We start from the raw sequence: 19,337 nt of genomic DNA on the forward strand, positions 1-19,337 counted from the left end.
ATGAGGAGGGAGGAGTAGGGTCAGTGGAGACCCCTGCACAATTGCTCCCTACAACAGACTCAATTGCTGACTAAGCTCAATTGATCCCTTATGGTAATGGAAACTCAGTGCACCCATGAACATTTCCTGATTTTTACAAATAAGATAGACATGCAAATTTATATGAACTCTCCCAATTTGAAAATTTAACATCAAAAATCCACTATTATAAGGAACACTGTATTTGCTGATCAGAACAGGTTTTTGACCAGATACACTCCTGTGACTGCAGTATATGCCTTTTACCTCATAATACAGACACTGGGTTACAGGTCTTTCTACCTACTGTGGCTGTCAGCAACACAGAGGAGTGACTCTACATCTAATGCAATTTTGTCTTCCTCACTTATGAAAATGATTTCCATAAAGCATACATAATAAAAATATCTGTAATGGTGACGACAAAAAATTTAGTGATCTAAAAAGAAAAACTGGTTCATGATAAAAGATATAAATGAATTTCAGCAAGAAGAGGATTTAAGGCTGAGTGTTACTAGCTCTGCACGGGGTCCTGACCAGGTCACCACTATGTCCTTATTGACATAACGACATCAAGAATCAAAGTATGGCATTTCCAAATAACAGGACTATAAGAAGGTAGTAAAAAATGATGTGAATCTTTTTGTTGAAAGGGTATATGATACCATTTAAGGGTTGAGTATAGTTTTATAACCTACAAGTTTGACTAGAAATTTAACACCTTTTAGTATGAGGACTGCCCCACTGGGATGTCCGTCCCCCTCTCTGCACAATTTTCTTTAAATGACACTACATGTTTACTCTGGGGCAGATTCTACAGAAGGACTTTCCCCTGGTTGTTGTCAAGTTATAATACTTCACAGAAAGTGAACAAAAAAATCAAGCCAGTGTTAAAACATGTGAAAGTGAATCTCATATATGGGGAGCAAACAACAAACCTCAAGGACACGTAAGAAACTGCTATACACCTTCAGGATTTTAAGCAGCAAGGAACTCAGAGTTTCAGGTGGCAGCACAGGGAGGTGATGAGATGGAGAACGTTGCCTGAGGGGGCATCAGAAAGATCACTCAGTGAAGGGGACTTGGGTTCCCCCTAGGAAGACAGCCCTTGGGCTCCCTTTGTTCTGAGAACTAGGGCTTTCTGTACTTCAATCCCTCAGTGCCACAGCAACTCAAAAATCTATGGCCACTCTGCAGCCAGTGGGCAGTTTTCTGCAACAGAAACCAGAGGCACTGGCAGAGCTCTGCTCTGAACGGACTCCTGCCATTAGAGTTGTACCACAGAAGCAGCAGCCAGCTGTCCTGGGGTATGTGTTGATTGGCAAAGGACAAAACAAGAGGCTCATTGCAAAACAGGACCGTGTGCCAATCTGTGAGATTCTACATATCTTAGACTCAAACCCTTCCCAGCTTTGCCGGCCCCACCCACAGGGGCTGCTCTATATCTTCAGTCCACAGGACAGAGGAGACCAGCTGCCCCTGAGACCCAGGACCACCAGCTGGATCTGTTCTCACAGCAGCCACAGCACTGGACTGGGTAAGACAATGACCCCCTCCTGGGGTTGGGACAGGAGGACCAGGGATGGGCAGCAACTGCCAGGGGACTGAGCTTGGGTTAGTAGCCAGGACACAAGACAGACTGGGAGGGGGTGGCGGGCTGAAGGGAAAGGAAATAGAACCTTGGTGACAGCAGGGACCCTTCAGGGCGACAGATGAAGGGGTGTGTCACAACTGGGCAGGGATGCAGGAGATGCTTCTCTTTTGACAGGAAGCATGGTTCCAACACAGCGGGATTCCCAGCTTTGTCTCCTTCTGCTGCTGGGACTCATGGGAATGGTGATCTCCTTCCATGCCCAACCTGGGAATCTAACCTGGGCTCAATGGTTTGAAGTTCAACACGTAAACATGACCAATGCTCAATGCACCATTGCAATGCAGCCGATTAACCATCTTAATTATATAAGTTACAATAAGTCGTGCAAAGGCGAAAATACTTTCATCCACACATCACTTGCTGCTGTCGTTAATCTCTGTTACACGACAAATATAACCTGCCGTGATGGAATCAGTCCTAATTGCTATAGAAGCCAAGCTGCAGTGAATCTTACCTACTGCAACCTCACAGGACCGGCACAGCCTTACAATCAGTGCCAATACCAGCAAGTAGCCTTACTGAGAAACTACAGTGTTGCCTGTAACAGAAGAAGACGTCCAGTTCACTTCGATAGAATCTACTAAGCTCTGTGCCCGCAGTCACAGCCATGGTCCCATGCCACCATCCACCCTGGATATCAGCACTAGTCCTCACCACCATCCCACAACCCCTTTAAGCTCTACTGCCTGAAGCTCCTGTGCACCGGCAATAAACTCCTTTGCAGAATGACCTACCAGTCTCAGTGTCTGTTTGTGCCCCTCTGCTGTCATGTAGTCACATCTCTTCAAGAGAATGTTTCCCTTCCTCTCCTATGAAATCTGAGGCACATAGAGAGACATGAGTGTAAGAGGCTCCTTGTAAAATGAAGTGACTCAGAATGTCCTCCCTCTCTGCTTCACATTGAAAACCCGAAGCTTCAACTGATCTGTGTATTTCTATCGCAAGAGGTAAATGGGCCCAGTTGAGTAACTAGGAAGCAAAGGCCTTTAATTCTGTCTGATTAATGAGTAATAAATTATATGAGAAATGTAAACTTTTTGTTGTAATGCAAAACAGATAAAATATCAAATGTGATTTTTAGCTACAGAGATATTTTTCTGTAAAAGAGTGCATCAGTTCTGCAGGTATTACTGGTTACACTAGGGTTGGATCCTGGGTCCCATGTGGAATGAGATCACCTGTTCAGGTAGCACCTTCACAGGTTCTAGTGCTGCCTAGAGAAGAGGGGAAGTTCTCCCTGACAATTTCTATGTCCTGGAAAAGGGAGAAGCAGGTCCTGAGGTGGTAGAAGGGCAGGGAGGAGGCACAAAACTGGGATGTCTCATCAGGGTGAGGATGCTCTTGTCCATTTTAGCCTCCACTGCTGCCCTCAAGGGGAAATCATTGGCTCATACACACTCAGGTCAGGAAGAGGCACTGGCTCTAGGATTAGTGGGTTGTAGAGCCATAGAAAGAAAGGCTGGATAATGAGATTTCTTACCCCACTTCCATCACAGGGCTGCACTCAGGAATGAATGAGGAACAGAAAGAAAAATCACTTGGCAAACTGTGGTCAGGAGCAGCATTCATGTGACTGTTTGAGTGACAGAGGTTGGGGGATGTCTTTTGGAGTGTCTGCCTTTCGCTTATACAGAGGTGGTATGTCATCAAATCTCTACCTCTAACTATACCTCTTTCTGGGGTTTCTGACCTCCTGTTCTCAGGTCCACTTCCAGACCCAGGGATGTAGCAGTCTAATCCCTCTCATCTTCCACACAGTCAGTAATTCCTGCTTTGTGGTACTTCAGATGCTAGCTGCATTCAAACATCTCCTCTAAGGAAGCCATTGCAGTTTTGCTCCTTCTGGAGTGAAATAATCCTTCATTGCTTAAAGTGGGTTAATTGTATCCTAAGGTTCTTAGGCCATCAGAAAAAGCAAGAGACAGAATTCTAAGAGGTACTCAAAAGCACAAAAAAATATTAGAGTGAATTTAAGATTAGAAAACCATGTTTAATTTATTCATTTTCTTTTTTTTTCTCTTTAAATTTTTTTTATTGATTAAGGTATTACATGTGTCCACATTAGTAGCATTTTAAAGAATAATAGTCAACCCAGGTTTCCTCGACAACATGACTTTTGGAAAAATTTAAAAGGCTAAGGAAGTTTGCCATGCACATGTGGACTGAGGTGGGGCTCAGGTGGTCACCAGGGAGGAATGTATCTGGTATTTCAGAGGGCATTAAAGACCATAGAACTGCAGAAACATGAATGAGGTAGAGTAGTAGGAGGTTAGTTTTGAAAGGAAAGGATACTGGAGGACAGATCACATAAGGGCATACAATCTTTGTATGACTTTAGCCATTATTCTAAGAGAAATAAAGACATTATAGAAAAATTTTAACTATAGAGATTTCTGAGCTGAGTTACATGATGTCAGTTATGCTTTCAAAGGATCGTTCAGGCTGCCATAAGTGGTGAGGGGAGAAGCAGGTAGCACAATGGTAGCCCTTTGCAGTAATGGCAGTGGGAGGTGAGGATGTCTCATAGTAGCTGGTAGCAGTTGACCAGCAAGAAGTGATCAGGTTTGGGCATGTGTAGAAGATAGAAACAACAGACTTTCTGATAAACTAGCTGGAGAGGTAAGAGAAAGAAAGGAGTAAAAGATTACATAAACAGGTTTGTATCCTGATAAAAACTTACTGTCTAGTACATAGTAGCTCATACACTGTGGTTAGGATTAATCATAATCAGCCACTCTGAGGGTCAACCCCACCTAGCAGCAATAAAAACTCAGTTACAGGGGGGAGGAAGATGGCTGCCAATGGGAAGGAAGACTGCAAGATAATGTGTGAGTGAGAGAACGAAAGGAGAGTGTATGGATGTACAGGGAATGTATATTTGTGGGTGAGGGACAGCTATACTCCAAGGGACTGTTGAGGATTACCAGACCAGGCTCCCCTGACCAGGCAGCCTCCACTGCTGCTGAAATATCTCCCATAGCAATCAGCTCTGCTGCAGAGACCACATCATATTAAAGAGGAGAGTGGCTGTTATCAGAAGCCTATACATCCTGGGACTCTACAACCACAACACCCAGGGAACAGCTGCAAACCCAGGAACACCGGATCACAAGCAGTGAAAATATGTGGACTCAGATGAGCTCTGCACCTTCTCACGGAAAAGTAAGATTTTGCCTAGGAAAAGGTGAGGTCTGTGATCCAGGCTGGAAAGAGAAACATGCACAACAGGATCTAGAGTTTCGGGAGAAGTCTGCGCCCCACAAAATCCATGGCCATTGGGGCTAGTGTGATCCATGAATGTGGAAGGGGGTCAACACGGCTGCTAGCAGAAGGGAACTCGAAAAATCAAGCCATAGCTGGACTGGGCACAAAAAGGCAGCCTGAAATTTTATCAGTGTGCTGGCTACTTAGTGCTAGGGGCATTCAAAGAGTTGCATGCAGTGCCAGAAGGTAAAAGTTGAGAGTTTGTGCACTTACTCTGGCTCTTTTTTTCTCTTTAATTCCTTGCTTTTGATTACTAAGCCCATTACTTAGGATCACCCAATTGGGGACACTCTCAGAGACTGCAGGGGAAATTTGTTTTTGTGGAACCTGGGGATCAGAGCAGGAGTAATAATCAGAGAACCAGCTCTGGGGCAGTCCATTCTCCCAAACCAATGTTAAGTGCAACAGGGAAAACAAAATCTAAGCACTACCTAGAGAGGACTTATAGACCCAGAGGTCAATCCAGAAACACTGCCATCCAAGGGTTGAGTCACAAATTGACTCTTGTGTAAACACAAATAAAGGAGTCTAAGAAACAAAGAAATACTGCCTGCTGAAAAATCAGGACTATGGCTTACAACACGAAGGAGCAGTGGAATGCAGGTAACTTCAATACTGTTCTGACTACTGGAAAGGAAACAGGCATGCCAAACAGAACAGTAGAGGAAGTGAATGACCTTCACTACTGCATATTTTTATTTTTTCATCTTTTACTTAAGAAACTAATTTTTTTTAATTTTTTCCTCACTTGATTTTAACTTTTAAATTATTCAATTTTTAATCAGTATTTTTACTACTATTATTTTACCTTTTTTAAAAAAAGTGTCATTTTATTTTTTATTTATTTTATTTTATTTTGGGATTAGTGTTCTACATTCTATTTTAATTTTTCCTTTAGCATCATTTTACTCTATCTCAACTTTACTTTTAGGCCAACACTCTCTTACTCACTTCTTCCCTTTTGTTGTCCTGTTTCTCTTACCCTATTCCTCCTTTAGATTTTCCCCATTCCTTCTTTTTACCTCCTGGTAAAAGTTCACCCTACTTATGTATCTAATTTCCGATCCCCTGATCTAAGTCCATAAACACATCTCTCTTCTCTTTCTTCACTATCAACATTTTTTTCTCTCTGCCCTTTTGATAGTTTGTTTGTTGTTGTTGTTGTTGTTGTTATGTTTTTTTGTTTTGGTTTGGTTTTTTTGTTCTAGGTTTGTTTTTTTATTTTGTTTTGTTTTGCCTTGCTTTCTCTCTGTCCGATTGTTGTTGTTTGCTTGATTATTGATTAGATTGGCTTTTTTTGTGCTTGTTTTGTGAGATTGTTTCTCTTTTTTGTTGTTGTTTTTTTGTTTTTGTTTGTTTTTTGCTTATGTTTTTCCTCTCCTCACTTGTTATTAGTTGTTGTTTGTAGTTTGCATTCATCTCTGGATGTTTGTTGTTTGCATTTTTGGGGGTTAGTGGTTGTTCTATTGGAGTTCTCCCCCGATATAAATAGTTTTCTTCCCTTCTTTTTTATTCTTTTTCTTTTCTTTCTTACTTTTTTCATTTTCTCAATATGATTTTTGCACTCCTTTTTTTTATTTTTTTCTTATCTTATAATTCTATTTTCTCTGGTGGTCACCTTTATTTGGGGTTTTTAGTATTGTGAATACATTTGTGTACAGTGCCTTGTGTGTTGTGCCTTTTTGTATTGTATTTTGTCCCTTTAAATCAATGCAGTAGAGAGAGAGAGCTACATAACCAAATACCCAGAGAAGAGAGATCATGGGAAGACAAAGAAATAGCCCATATATGAAAGAAAAGAAGACATCACCAGAAAAGGAAGTAAATGAAATAGAGACAAGCAATATGTCAGAGAAGGAAATCTGAGAAATGGTCATAAGGTCACTGAAAAGAATGGAATACAAATTCAACAATATGTGTAAGAACCAAGAGGAAATGAAGAAGATACAAGAAGAAATAAAAAATGACACTGCTGCTATAAAGAACTCAATAGAAAGCATCAACAGAAGACTAAAAGAAGCAGAGGGCCACATCAGTGAGCCAGGAGACAAGATAGAAAAAATACCCACGCATTGCAGCATCTAAAAAAAAAACTTAAAAAACAGGAGGAAAGCCTATGGGAACATTGGGACAACATGAAATGAAACAACATCCGCATAATATGGGTGCCAGAAGGAGAGGAAACTGAGCAAGTAAGAGAAAACATGTTTGAAGAAATAATGACAGAAAGCTTCCCTGATATAGGGAAGAAAAAACTCACACAAGTCCAAGAAGCTCACCGAGTCCCCCCAAAAAAATAAACCCCAAAGACCAATGCCAAAGCACATTATAATTAAACTAGGTGGGGGGGGTGTCCCTCAGGCCAGCCTACACCCTCTTCAATCTGGGCACCCTTCGAGGGATGTCCGACTGCCCGTTTAGGCCCGATCCTGGTGGGATCGGGCAGTTGGACATCCCTCTCACAATCCAGGACTGCTGGCTCCCAACTGCTCGCCTGCCTGCCTTCCTGATTGCCCCTAACTGCTTCTGCCTGCCAGCCTGATCACCCCCTAACCACTCCCCTGCCAGCCTGATTGATGCCTAACTGCTCCCTTACCAGCCTGTTTGCCCCTAACTGCCTTCCCATTTAGGCCTGGTAACCCCTAACTGTCCTCCCCTGCAGGCCTGGACACTCCCAACTGCTCTCTGCTATAGGCCTGGGTCCCACCCAACTGCCCTTCCCTGCAGGCCCAGTCACCCCCAACTTCCTTTCTCTTCTGGCCTGGTCAACCCTAAATTCCCTCCCCTGCAGGCTTGATTGCCCCCAACTGCCCTCCCTTGCAGGCCTGGTCCCTACCAACTGCCCTCCCCTGCTGGCAATCTTGTGCCGGCCATCTTGTGTCCACATGGGGGAAGGACCTTTGACTACATGGGGACAGCCATCTTGTGTGTTGGAGTGATTGTCAATCTGCATATTACCCTTTTATTAGATAGGATAGAGGCCTGATGCATGGGTGCAGGCCAGCTGGTTTGCCCTGAAGGGTATCCCGGATCAGGGTGGGGGTTCCTTTGGGGTGTGGGGTGGCCTGGGTGAAGGTCCTGTGGTGGTTTGCAGCCTGGCCACACCCCCTGGTGACCCAAGCAGAGGCCCTGGTATCTGGGATTTATGTATCTTCTACAATTGAAACTTTGTAGCCTGGAGCAGAGCCAAGCATCCTGCTTGCTCCATGCCCAGAAGCCATTTCTTTTGGGGTTTGTGTATCTTCTATAATTGAAACCTTGTAGCCTAAAGCAGAGGCCTAGGCCAGCCAGGGCTGCAGAAGCTTTGCTTCCTCCATTGCCGGGGGCAATCCTTGCCTCCTGCTCTTTCCAGCTCAGTGGCTGCCACTATTTCTATTTGGATTTGTTTACCTTCTATAATTGAAACTTTGTAGCCTTGAGTGGAGGCTGAGGCCGGCAAAGACAGGCGGAAAGCTTGGCTTCCTTTGTTACCAGGGGAACCCAAGCCTCCCTCCTGCTCTCTGTGGCTGTAGCCATCTTGGTTGGGTTTATTTGCATATTTGCTCCTGATTGGCTTGTGGGCGTGGTTTGTGGGTGTAGCGGAGTTGGGTCAATTTGCATATTACTCTTTCATTAGGTAGGATTGGCAAACACCAACGACAAAGTAAGAATATTAAAAGTGGCCACAGAGAGACAGGAAGTTAACTACAAAGGATCCCCTATCAGACTAGCAACTGATTTACATAAGGATAGAGTTCTATCAAGTCCCATTCCATCAGGCCATAAGGGAATGGAATGAAATATACAAAGTCATGCAAAGGAAGGGTCTGAATCCAAGAATACTGTACCCAGCAAGGATATCAACCAAAATTGAGGTGGAAATCAGGAACTTCACAGACAAAAAAGGACTAAGGGAGTTTATTACCACCAAACCAGCAATGCAGGAAATGCTAAAGGATCTGCTGTAAAAAGAAGAAATAGGAAGCAAGAAGGAACACAGTCGTAAATATTAAAAATGGTGACAAACAAGTACCTATCAATAATAACTTTAAATGTAAATGGATTAAGTGCCCTAATCAAAAGACATAGGATAGATGAGTGGATAAGAAAAAATGATTCATATATCTGCTGACTACTGGAAACCCACCTCAGAAAAAAGGACTCACACAGACTTATGGTGAAGGGATGGAAAAGGGTTTTTCAGGTGAATGGAAATGAAAAAAAAGCTGGGGTACCAATACTTATATCTGACAAATTAGATCTCAAAGTGAAGGACATAACAAGATATAAGGAAGGTCACTTCATAATACTCAATGGAGCAAACCAACAAGAAGAAATAACTCTGATAAACATATATGCACCCAATACAGGAGAACCTAAATACATTTTAAAAAAATTCTGGAGGCTATAAAGGGAGAGATTGACAGCAATACAGTCATATTAGGGGACTTTAATATCCCACTATCAACACTGGACAAATCCTCTAGACAAAAAAATCAACAAAGAAACACCAATCCTAAATGACTCACTAGATCACATGGAATTAATTGACATCTTCAGAACATTTCACCCCAAAGCCACAGAATATACATTCTTCTCAAGTGCACATGGGTTATTTTCAAAATTAGACCATATATTGGGTCACAGTCCAAGTCTCTTAAAAAATACAAGCTCCCAAAACTCAACCAAGAAGAAGCAAACAACCTGAATAGGCAAATAACTTCCAAAGAAATTGAAACAGCTTCAAATTCAAGATAGAAATCATATCAAGCTTCTTCAAGATCACAATGGCATAAAACTAGAAATCAACTACAATAAAAACAATAAAAAATCAAACACGTGGAAGCTAAATAGCCTTCTACTAAACAATGACTGGGTTACCAGAGAGATCAAAGAAGAAATAAAAAGCATCATGGCAACAAATGACAATGAAAACACAGCAATCCAAAATCTATGGGATACAATGAAAGCAGTCTTGAGAGGGAAGTTAATAGCTCTATTAGCCTACCACAAAAAAAACAACAATGGTAATAAATTACCTAACCCTACAACTTAAAGAGTTAGAAAGAGAGCAACAAGAAAATCCCAGCATAAGCAGAAGGAAGGAAGTAATGAAGATCCGAGTGGAGATAAATGAAATAGAGACCAAAAATAAATAAATAAATAAATAAATAAATAAATAAATAAATAAATAATAACAACAACAATACAAAAGATCAACAAAATTAAGAGCTGGTTCTTTGAAAGGGTAAACAAGATTGATGAACCTCTAGCCAGGCTCACCAAAAAGCAAAGAGAGAGGACCCAAATAAACAAAATCAGAAATGAAAGAGGTGAAATAACAACTTATCCCACAGAAATACAAATGATTATGAAAAAAGTACTATGAACAACTCTATTCTAACAAAATGGACAACCTAGGTGAAATGGACATATTCCTAGAAAAATACAAGCTCCCAAAACTCAACCAAGAAGAAGCAAACAACCTGAATAGGCAAGTAACTTCCAAAGAAATTGAAACAGCTATCAAAAATATTTCAGCAAACAAAAGCCATGGTCTAGACGGCTTTACAGGGGAGTTCTACCAAGCATTCAAAGAAGAACTAAAACCTATCCTACTCAGACTATTCCAAAAAATTTAAGAGGAAGGAACACTTCCAAGTTCTTTCTATGAAGCCAGAATTACCCTAATCCCAAAATCAGATAAAGACACCACAAAAAAAGAGAACTACAGGCCAATATCCTTGATGAACATAGATGCTAGAATCCTCCACAAAATTCTAGCAAATCAGATTCAGCAATACATTAGAAAGATCATACACTATGATTAACGCTGGTGGTCTTAATCTGGCTTCTGCAAGGGGGGTTCAGAAACCTGGAGAAGGGGCTGTGTATAAATTAAATAAGAGTCCAGAGACTGGAAAACCAAGATGGCGGCATAAGGTAAACACCTAACTGTTGCCTACCACAACAATTTTGAAACTACAACTGGAAAACAGAGCACACACCGTCCAGAACCACCAGAAAGCTGGCAGAGTGGAAAACCTACAACTAGAGAAAAAAAGAGAGGGGGACGCTGAGCCTCAGGAGCTGTGGAGGTGCAGAGATCCGTGAGCGCGGAAAGGGTGGGCGGCTGAATACACAGCAGGCTTGCTCGCAGCACGTGGAGAGGGAGGGCAGCAGACGCTGCGTGGCTAGCTTTCTCGTATGGGAGAAAAACAAAACCTCCCGACTGCACTGAAATCCAGCTGCAGTCAGGGAGAAACTGGTCTGTTTGGCAGCAGACAAGGCTCGAAAGCTGCCTTCTCTCAAGGCGTGCAGCCATTGATTAGGGCACGGAGAAACCGGCCCTCTTAGGGTGGCACGGACGGGAACCAAGTTTGTCTGCGCCATTCTGAGACTCCGCCCCATACAAGCTGAGCACAGCCCTCCCAGTGACTAAATTTCTCGTTCAGGAGAAAAACAAAACCTCCGGTCTGCACTGAAATCCAGCCCCAGCTGGGGAGAAACTAGTCTATTAGGCAGCGGGAGAGGCTTGAAAGCTGCCTTCTCTCAGAGGCATGCAGCCATTAATTCGAGTACGGAGAAACCGCCCCTCTTAGGGCAGAGCAGACGGGAAACCAAAGCTTGTATGCGCCACCCTGAGACTCCGCCCCATCCAAGCTGAGCACAGAAGCTCTCCCAGCAGAGACACTGCTGATCCTCACAGCCAACTGGCTTGGAGATCAATTCCCGACAGTGATACCAACAATCCCAACCACTCTGAACTCCAGTTTCTGGGGACACGCGGGGGACCCAGATGCCTACGGGACTCTCGGCCATCAGTAGGAGAGTGAGAGTGACTTTTCTGTTGGTGTGGACGATAACAGATTTCAACCATTCTCATAAGGGACACATTCAAGAGGCAGACTCAGTGAGCACCAAAGCCCTACTGTGTCTCCAGCACAGCAATTATTCCGTTATAGACACAGCAGGCCCTCACAACCAATTGGACCGGAGGTCAATTCCTCCCAGTGTACCAACAGCAATCAGAGCTTTTAACTACACCAAGACTTTCCACTCAGCCCATAAAGGGGAGTACCAAGAGCGACCACCTAGGGTGATTGGGGAAGCTGAGCTACTGGCCCCTATAGGTCACCGACCACACAAAGCCACTCCATCAACACAGGGAGGTAGCCAAAATGTGGAGACATCGAAGTATGTCACAAGTAGGAGAGATAGATGAAAGCAAACTAATGGACGACACAGTGTTCAGAACCATAGTTATAAGGTTACTAAAGAATCTTCTAAAAACTGCTGAGAGCCGAAACCGGTTTGGCTCAGTGGATAGAGCGTCGGCCTGTGGACTCAAGGGTCCCAGGTTCGATCCGGTCAAGGGCATGTACCTTGGTTGCGGGCACATTCCCAGTAGGGGGTGTGCAAGAGGCAGCTGATCGATGTTTCTCTCTCATCGATGTTTCTAACTCTCTATCCCTCTCTCTTCCTCTCTGTAAAAAATCAATAAAATATATTTAAAAATAAAAAATAAATAAAAAAAAAACTGCTGAGAAACTTGAAGAGACCTTCAAGGACCTAAATGAGAATACCAAAAAAATGGAAAAGGACCAGTCAGAAATTATGCATACACTGTCTGAAATAAAGAATACACAGAGTAGACCACTGCACCCGAAGAGTCAAACCAAAGATCTGGAATATGAGGAAGAAAAAAACACCCAAACCAGAGAGGCGGAAAGAAAGAAGAATCCAAAATTGTGAAGATAGCATAAGGAGCCTCCAGGATATCTTTAAGCGTACCAATATCTGAATTTTGGGGGTGCCAGAAGAGAGAGAGCAAGATACTGAAAACCTGTTTGAAGAAATAATGACAGAAAACTTCCCCCACCTGGTGAAGAAATAGACTTACAAGTTCAGGAAGTGCACAGAACCCAAACAAGAGGAATCCAAAGAGGACCACACCAAGATACATCATAATTAAAATGCCAAGGGCAAAAGACAAAGAGAGAATCTTACAAGCAGCAAGAGAAAAACAGTTAGTTACCTACAAGGGAGCACCCATACGACTGTCAGCTGATTTCTCAACAGAAACTATGCAGGCCAGACGGGAATGGCAAGAAATATTCAAAGTGATGAATAGCAAGAACCTACAACCAAGATTACTCTACCCAGCAAAGTTATCATTCAGAATTGAAGGGCAGATAAAGAGCTTCACAGATAAGAAAAAGCTAAAGGAGTTCATCACCACCAAACCAGTATTATATGAAATGCTGAAAGGTATTCTTTAAAAAGAGGAAAAAGAAGAAAAAAGTAAAGATAAAAATTATGAACAACAAATATCTATCAACGAGTGATTCTAAAAATCAAGTGAATTAAAAATCTGAGGAACAGAATAAACTGGTGAACATAATAGAATCAGAGGCATAGAATGGGAGTGGATTGATAATTCTCAGGGGGAAAGGAGTGTCTGTGTGGGGGGTATGGGAAGAGACTGGAAAAAAATCATACACCTATGGATAAGAACAACGGTGGGGAGGGAACCGGGTGATGGGGAGATATGGGGGGGAAAAAGGAAAAACAATTGTAATAATCTGAACAATAAAGATTTATTTTAAAAAAAAGAGTCCAGAGACTAAACATAATTTTGAAAGGCATTTGTGGGGGGGCGGGGGGGATGCAGAGGACCTTGGCTGAAGAAACCAAGTTCTCCTCATCTCAGGGCCCCTTGCTTTTTATTAACACAAATTGTTCTAAGGCAAGGTGGAGATATACAAATCAAAGGGTAGAGTTAAGTACAGAATCCATTGTCAGATTGTGGAATTACCTTCGGCTGTTCAGGTGTTTCCCCAGTAGGAGGCAATAACATGTAGATTAAGATGCCCTGAACTGTCTGAGAATCAATTTATGTATTCTTTTCAGGTTTGGGGAAATGCCTTTAGCCCTTCCCAACAGGTGATAACATATGTGACTCAGCCCTTGTTGAGTCCCCAAGTTCCATCAACCTTTCGATGAAACTCTTGCAATTATGACATGCTGGAATTGGCTTCCGGCACATGACCAAGTGGGATTTATTCTAGGGATGCGAGGATGATACAATATCTGCAAATCAATAAATGTGATACATCACATAAATAAACTGAGAGACAAAAATCACATAATCATATCAATTGATGCAGAGAAAGCATTTGATAAAAATCCAATGCCCTTCTTGATAAAAGCTCTCAACAAAGTGAGAATAGAGGGATCATACCTCAACATAAGAAAAGCCCTATATGACACACCTACAGCCAACATGATACTCAATGGGCAAAAACTAAACCCATTTCCCCTAAGAACAGGAAAAGACAAGGATGCCCACTTTCACCACTCCTGTTCAACATAGTACTAGAAGTATTTGCCATAGCGATCAGACAAGAAGAAATAAAAGCTAACCAAATTGGAAAAGAAGAAGTAAAACTGTCCTTATTTGCAGATGACATGATATTATACATAGAAAACCCCAAAGACTCCATCAAAAACTACTAGACCTAATAAATGAATTTGACAATGTAGCAGGATACAAAATTAACACCCAGAAAACTATGGCTTTTTTATACATCAATAATGAACTCACTGAAAGAGAAATGAAAAAAAAAGTCCTGTTTACTACAGCACACAAAAAAATTAAGATACCTAGAATAAACTTAACCAAGGACATAAAAGATATATACTCGGAAAACTATAGGACATTGAAAAAAGAGATAGAGAAAGACATAAACAAATGGAAGAACATACCATGTTCATGGATTGGGAGAATCAACATCATTAAAATGTCCATACTACCTAAAGCAATGTATAGATTCAATGCAATATCTATTAAAATACCAATGGCATGTTTCAAAGGTCTAGAACAAACTCTCTAAAAATTCATCTGGAATAAAAAAAAAACACCCTGAATACCCATAGCTGTCTTGAGAAAGAAGAATAAAGTTGGAGGGATCACAATACCAGACATCAAACTATATTACCAAGCCACAGTTCTCAAAACTGCCTGGTACTGGCACAAGAACAGACATATAGACAAATGGAACAGAATAGAGGACCCAGAAATTGATCTAAGCCATTATACTCAATTAATATTTTACAAAGGAGGCAAGAGCATACAACAGAGTCAAAACAGCCTCGTTAATAAATGGTGTTGGGAAATTTGGTCAGATACATGCAAAAAAATGAAACTAGATCACCAACTTACATCATACACAAAAACTCAAAATGGCTAACGGACTTGAATGTAAGATGGGAAACCATAAAAACCCTGCATGACTCCATAGGCAGCAAAATTGCAGACATATGTCATAACAATATCTTTTCAGACACAGATCCTAAGGCTAGAGAGACTAAAGGAGAAAATTAAAAAATGGGACTACATCAAAATAAAAAGCTTCTGCACAGCAAAAGAAACCATCGACAAAACAACAAGAAAGCCCACTTGCATGGGAGAACATATTTGCCAATGTTATCTCTGATAAGGGTTTAATCTCCAACATTTACAGGGAACTCATACAATTTAACAAAAGGAAGATAAACAACACAATAAAAAAAAAGGGTAAAGGACCTAAAATAGACACTTTTCAAAAGAGGACATTCAGAAAGCCAAGAGACACATGAAAACATGCTCAGTCACTAGTCATTCGAGAGATGCAAATCAAAGCAACAATGAGTTATCACCTCACACCTGTCAGAATGGCTATCATCAACAAATGAACAAATGACAAGTGCTGGAGAAGATGTGGGGAAAGGAACCCTCCTTCGCTGTTGGTGCGAATGCAGACAGGTGCAGCCATTGTGGAAAACAGTATGGCGTTTCCTCAAAAATTTAAAAATGGAACTACCTTTTGACCCAATAATACCACTTCTAGGAATAGATCCCAAGAAAACAGAAACACCAATCAGAAAGGATATATGCATCCCTATGTTCATAGTAATACAATTTACAATAGCTAAGATTTGGAAACAGCCTAAATGACCATCAGCAGATGAGTGGATTAGAAAACTATGGTGCATCTACACAATGGAATACTACGCTGGTATAAAAAAGAAGGAATTCTTACCATTTGCAGCAGCATGGATTAAACTGGAGAGCATTATGCTAAGTGAAATAAGCCAGGCAGTAAAAGAAAAATACCACATGATCTCACTCATTTATGGATAATAAAGAGCATTATAACCTGATTAACAAAAAGTAGATACAGAGGCAGAAAAGCATCAAACAGACTGTCAAATTACAGTGGGAAGTCTGGGGAGTGTAGGGGGGTTGGTAAGAGATCAACCAAAGGACTTGTATGCATGCATATAAGCATAACCCATGGACACAAGACACTGGGGGTGGAGGTGGGGTGAGGTCATGTGCCAGGGGAAGGTCAATGGGGGAAAAAAGGAGACATATGTACTACTATTTGTAATACTTTAAACAATAAAATTTAATTTAATTTTTTTTAAAAAACCTCCCTTACAGCCCAGCTGATGTGGCTCAGTCAGTGAGCTTCAACCTATGAACCATGAAGTCACAGTTTGATTTCTGGTCAGGGCACATGACCGGGTTGTGGGCTCGAGTCCCAATAGGGGGTGTGGAGGAGGCAGCTGATTGATGATTATCTCTCATCATGATGTTTCTATCTATTCCTTTCTCTCTGAAAGTAATAAAAATATATTAAAATTGCCCTAGCCTGTTTGGCTCAGTGGATAGAGCATCAGCCTAGGAACTGAAGGGTCCAGGTTTGATTCTGATCAAGGGCACATGTCTAGGGTGTGGGCTCAATCCCCAGTAGGAGGAATGTAGTAGGCAGCCAATCAATGATTCTCTCTCATCATTAATGTTTCTATCTCTCTCTCCCTCTTCCTTCCTCTCTGAAATCAATAAAAATATATTTTAAAAAATAAAAACATATTAAATTAAATAAAACATCAACCACAATGGGAAGGCTCACATAACATACATAGGGGACATTCCTGGAGGACCTATCTCAGGTGAGCAGGGAGATTGTACCACTAAGCCCAACAATACACCAAATAAATAAAACAACTATAACAAGACTTGAAGACAAAGATCTATCTAATACACAGAAACAAATACAAAGAAACATCCAAATATTCCAAAATGGCTACAAAGTAGGTAGAACCTACACTCACCTCGTCCCAGTACCAAACCAAATTTGCAGCTAAAGTATAGAGCAAGAAACCTGAATAACCAACTGAAGCATGGCTGAATAGAAGAATTATAGCCGAGGATTTACAGAAGAAGCCACATATAGACTGGTAAAAAGGGCAGAGATGTAGAAAGGGCTACCCCCAATACCCACATGCATAGGCTGAGAAGATAGAGGAATATCTCAGCTGCAAAAGTCCCCCCTGAAAATCATGGGAGTCTCAACCCCATGCTGGAATCCCCAGTCCAGAGCACCAGAGCTGGAAAGAGGTGCCTGCATGGCATCTGGCAGTGAAAAGCAGTGGGGACTCTACCTGGAAGAGTAAATGCATTGGATCTTCTCTTGAACCCTCACCCAGGGTTCCTATAGAGGGAAAGTGACTCAGGGAGTATGGGAATCATAAAGAGAAGATCTGTGTGGCATGGCCCTGAGGAGAGATCTGGAGGGCCTGCCGTCAAAGTTCTTGCACTGAGTGCCTATTCCACACCACCACACTCAGACACCATCTTTTCAGGGTCAAGCACACCTATTCCTACAGTACCAGCCTGGAGAGTGCACTAACCTGGACCTCCAACTACTAATGACAACAGTCCTTCAGAAAGCTCTGTTGACTGCATCCCACAGGGACCATTGGTGTGCTCTTTTTCTGGAAAAGCTCTTGGCAGACACTCAGACAGTCATTGATTTTTTTGGCTTTGGAATGGGATACATTCTTACTCCACTCTCACATGTAGCCAACACTTGCCTCCTACCCACCTTGTGATTATCTCAGCCTGTCCTTGTTTATTTCTGACTCCTGGTGGCCCTGCCCTGCTGAGCTCAGTTGCATGGGGGAAAGGAAGTGCTGCTCAGAGCTGGGATCTTCAGAGTGTGTTTCCCTCAAGGGCTCTTGCCCAGCATTTTGATGGATACTGGGTTGTGCATCTGTAGCACAGAGTTGGTGGAGGGAAAGGACATTCTCAACCACCTACAGACTTGGCCAGCTCCATTCCCAACAAGAGATTCTTTTTATTGTCCTTTAGAGTCCCAATGGCTCTGTCCTGCTGAGCTTGTTCCTGTAGTGGGGCCTATACCCACTTGAATTTACTGTGTGAGTGCTAGGAGAGCTAGTGTTAGAGACTGGCAGAGACTGAGTTGTATGGCTTTAAAGTAGGGACCACTGTCTCCCCAATGAGTGCCTGACAATGCTACCCCCAACAGGAGAGCCATTAGCTTGGTCCTCCTAGGCCTTGTTTGACCTAGTTGCCCCACCCTCCGTATCTCATGCCTTGTTGAAGGGTTTGTCGGTTACAGCCACCCTGAGCACTCTCTACAGTCTTTTTTCAGAAGGCTTTGTAGGAAGACCAGGTAACCTCATGGGGAATTAGAGTAGTTGATAAGTAGAGGCAGAACTTAGGGTGCCTTGACCGTTTTTTCTTTAGAACATTCCAGCAAGTTTCAACATTTATTTTTATTATTTTATTTTAGAGAGAGTGAGGGACAGAGACAAAGAGAGGAAGACAGAAAGAGAGAAGCATTGATCTGTTGTTCCATAATAATCACTAAAAAGTACATAAAAACCATAAATAAGAACCAGTTAGAAATGAAGAATACACTAGAAAGTATCAACAGTAGGTTAAATGAAGCAGCAAATCAAATCAGCAATTCAGATGATAAGATAACAGAAAACACCAAAGCAGAGAAGCAAATAAAAAAAAGAATTTTTGAAAATGAGGAAAATCAAAGGGACCTCTGGGACAACAACAAGCATAACAATATCCACATCATAGGAGTACCAAAAGGAGAAGAGAGAGAGCAAGGGATTGAGAACATTTTTGAAGAAATTATAGCTAAAATCTTCACTAACCTGGTGAGGGAAAAAGACATACAAGTCAAGGAAGCACAGAGAGTCCCAAACCAGATAAATGCAAAAAGGCTGACACCAAGATACATTATAACTAAAATGACAAAAGTTATAGATAAAGAGACTATCTTAAGAGCAGCAAGAGAAAGACAGTTAGTTACCTACTAGAGAACTCCCATAAGGTGGCCAACTAATTTCTCAACAAAAACTCTTCAGCCAGAAGAAATTGGCATGAAATATTTAAAGTGATGAAAATCAGGGACCTACAACCAAGACTACTCTATCCAGCAAGGCTATCATTTAAAATTGAAGGTGAAATAAAGACCTCCCCAGACCAAAAAAATAGCTAAAGAACTTCATTACCACCAAACCAGCAAGAAATGTTCAAGAGCCTATTTTA

The 19,337-nt window shown here is 41.8% G+C and overlaps 1 protein-coding gene across 1 annotated transcript; it reads left to right on the forward strand.

Moving 5' to 3' along the window:
• Positions 1-1,480: 1,480 nt before the first annotated feature.
• Positions 1,481-2,402, forward strand: RNASE2 (ribonuclease A family member 2). The gene is made up of 2 exons (XM_008159812.3): positions 1,481-1,555; positions 1,787-2,402. Exon 2 carries the CDS (start codon positions 1,792-1,794, stop codon positions 2,254-2,256), a length of 465 nt encoding a protein of 154 aa, XP_008158034.2. The 5' UTR covers positions 1,481-1,555; positions 1,787-1,791; the 3' UTR covers positions 2,257-2,402.
• Positions 2,403-19,337: the final 16,935 nt, after the last annotated feature.

Source organism: Eptesicus fuscus, chromosome 5, assembly GCF_027574615.1.
Source record: "Eptesicus fuscus isolate TK198812 chromosome 5, DD_ASM_mEF_20220401, whole genome shotgun sequence".
NCBI classification, from domain to species: domain Eukaryota; kingdom Metazoa; phylum Chordata; class Mammalia; order Chiroptera; family Vespertilionidae; genus Eptesicus; species Eptesicus fuscus.

What these genes read in the sequence shown, in the direction of transcription:
- RNASE2 (XM_008159812.3), top strand. Translation starts at nt 1,792, where the DNA reads ATGGTTCCAACACAGCGGGATTCCCAGCTTTGTCTCCTTCTGCTGCTG.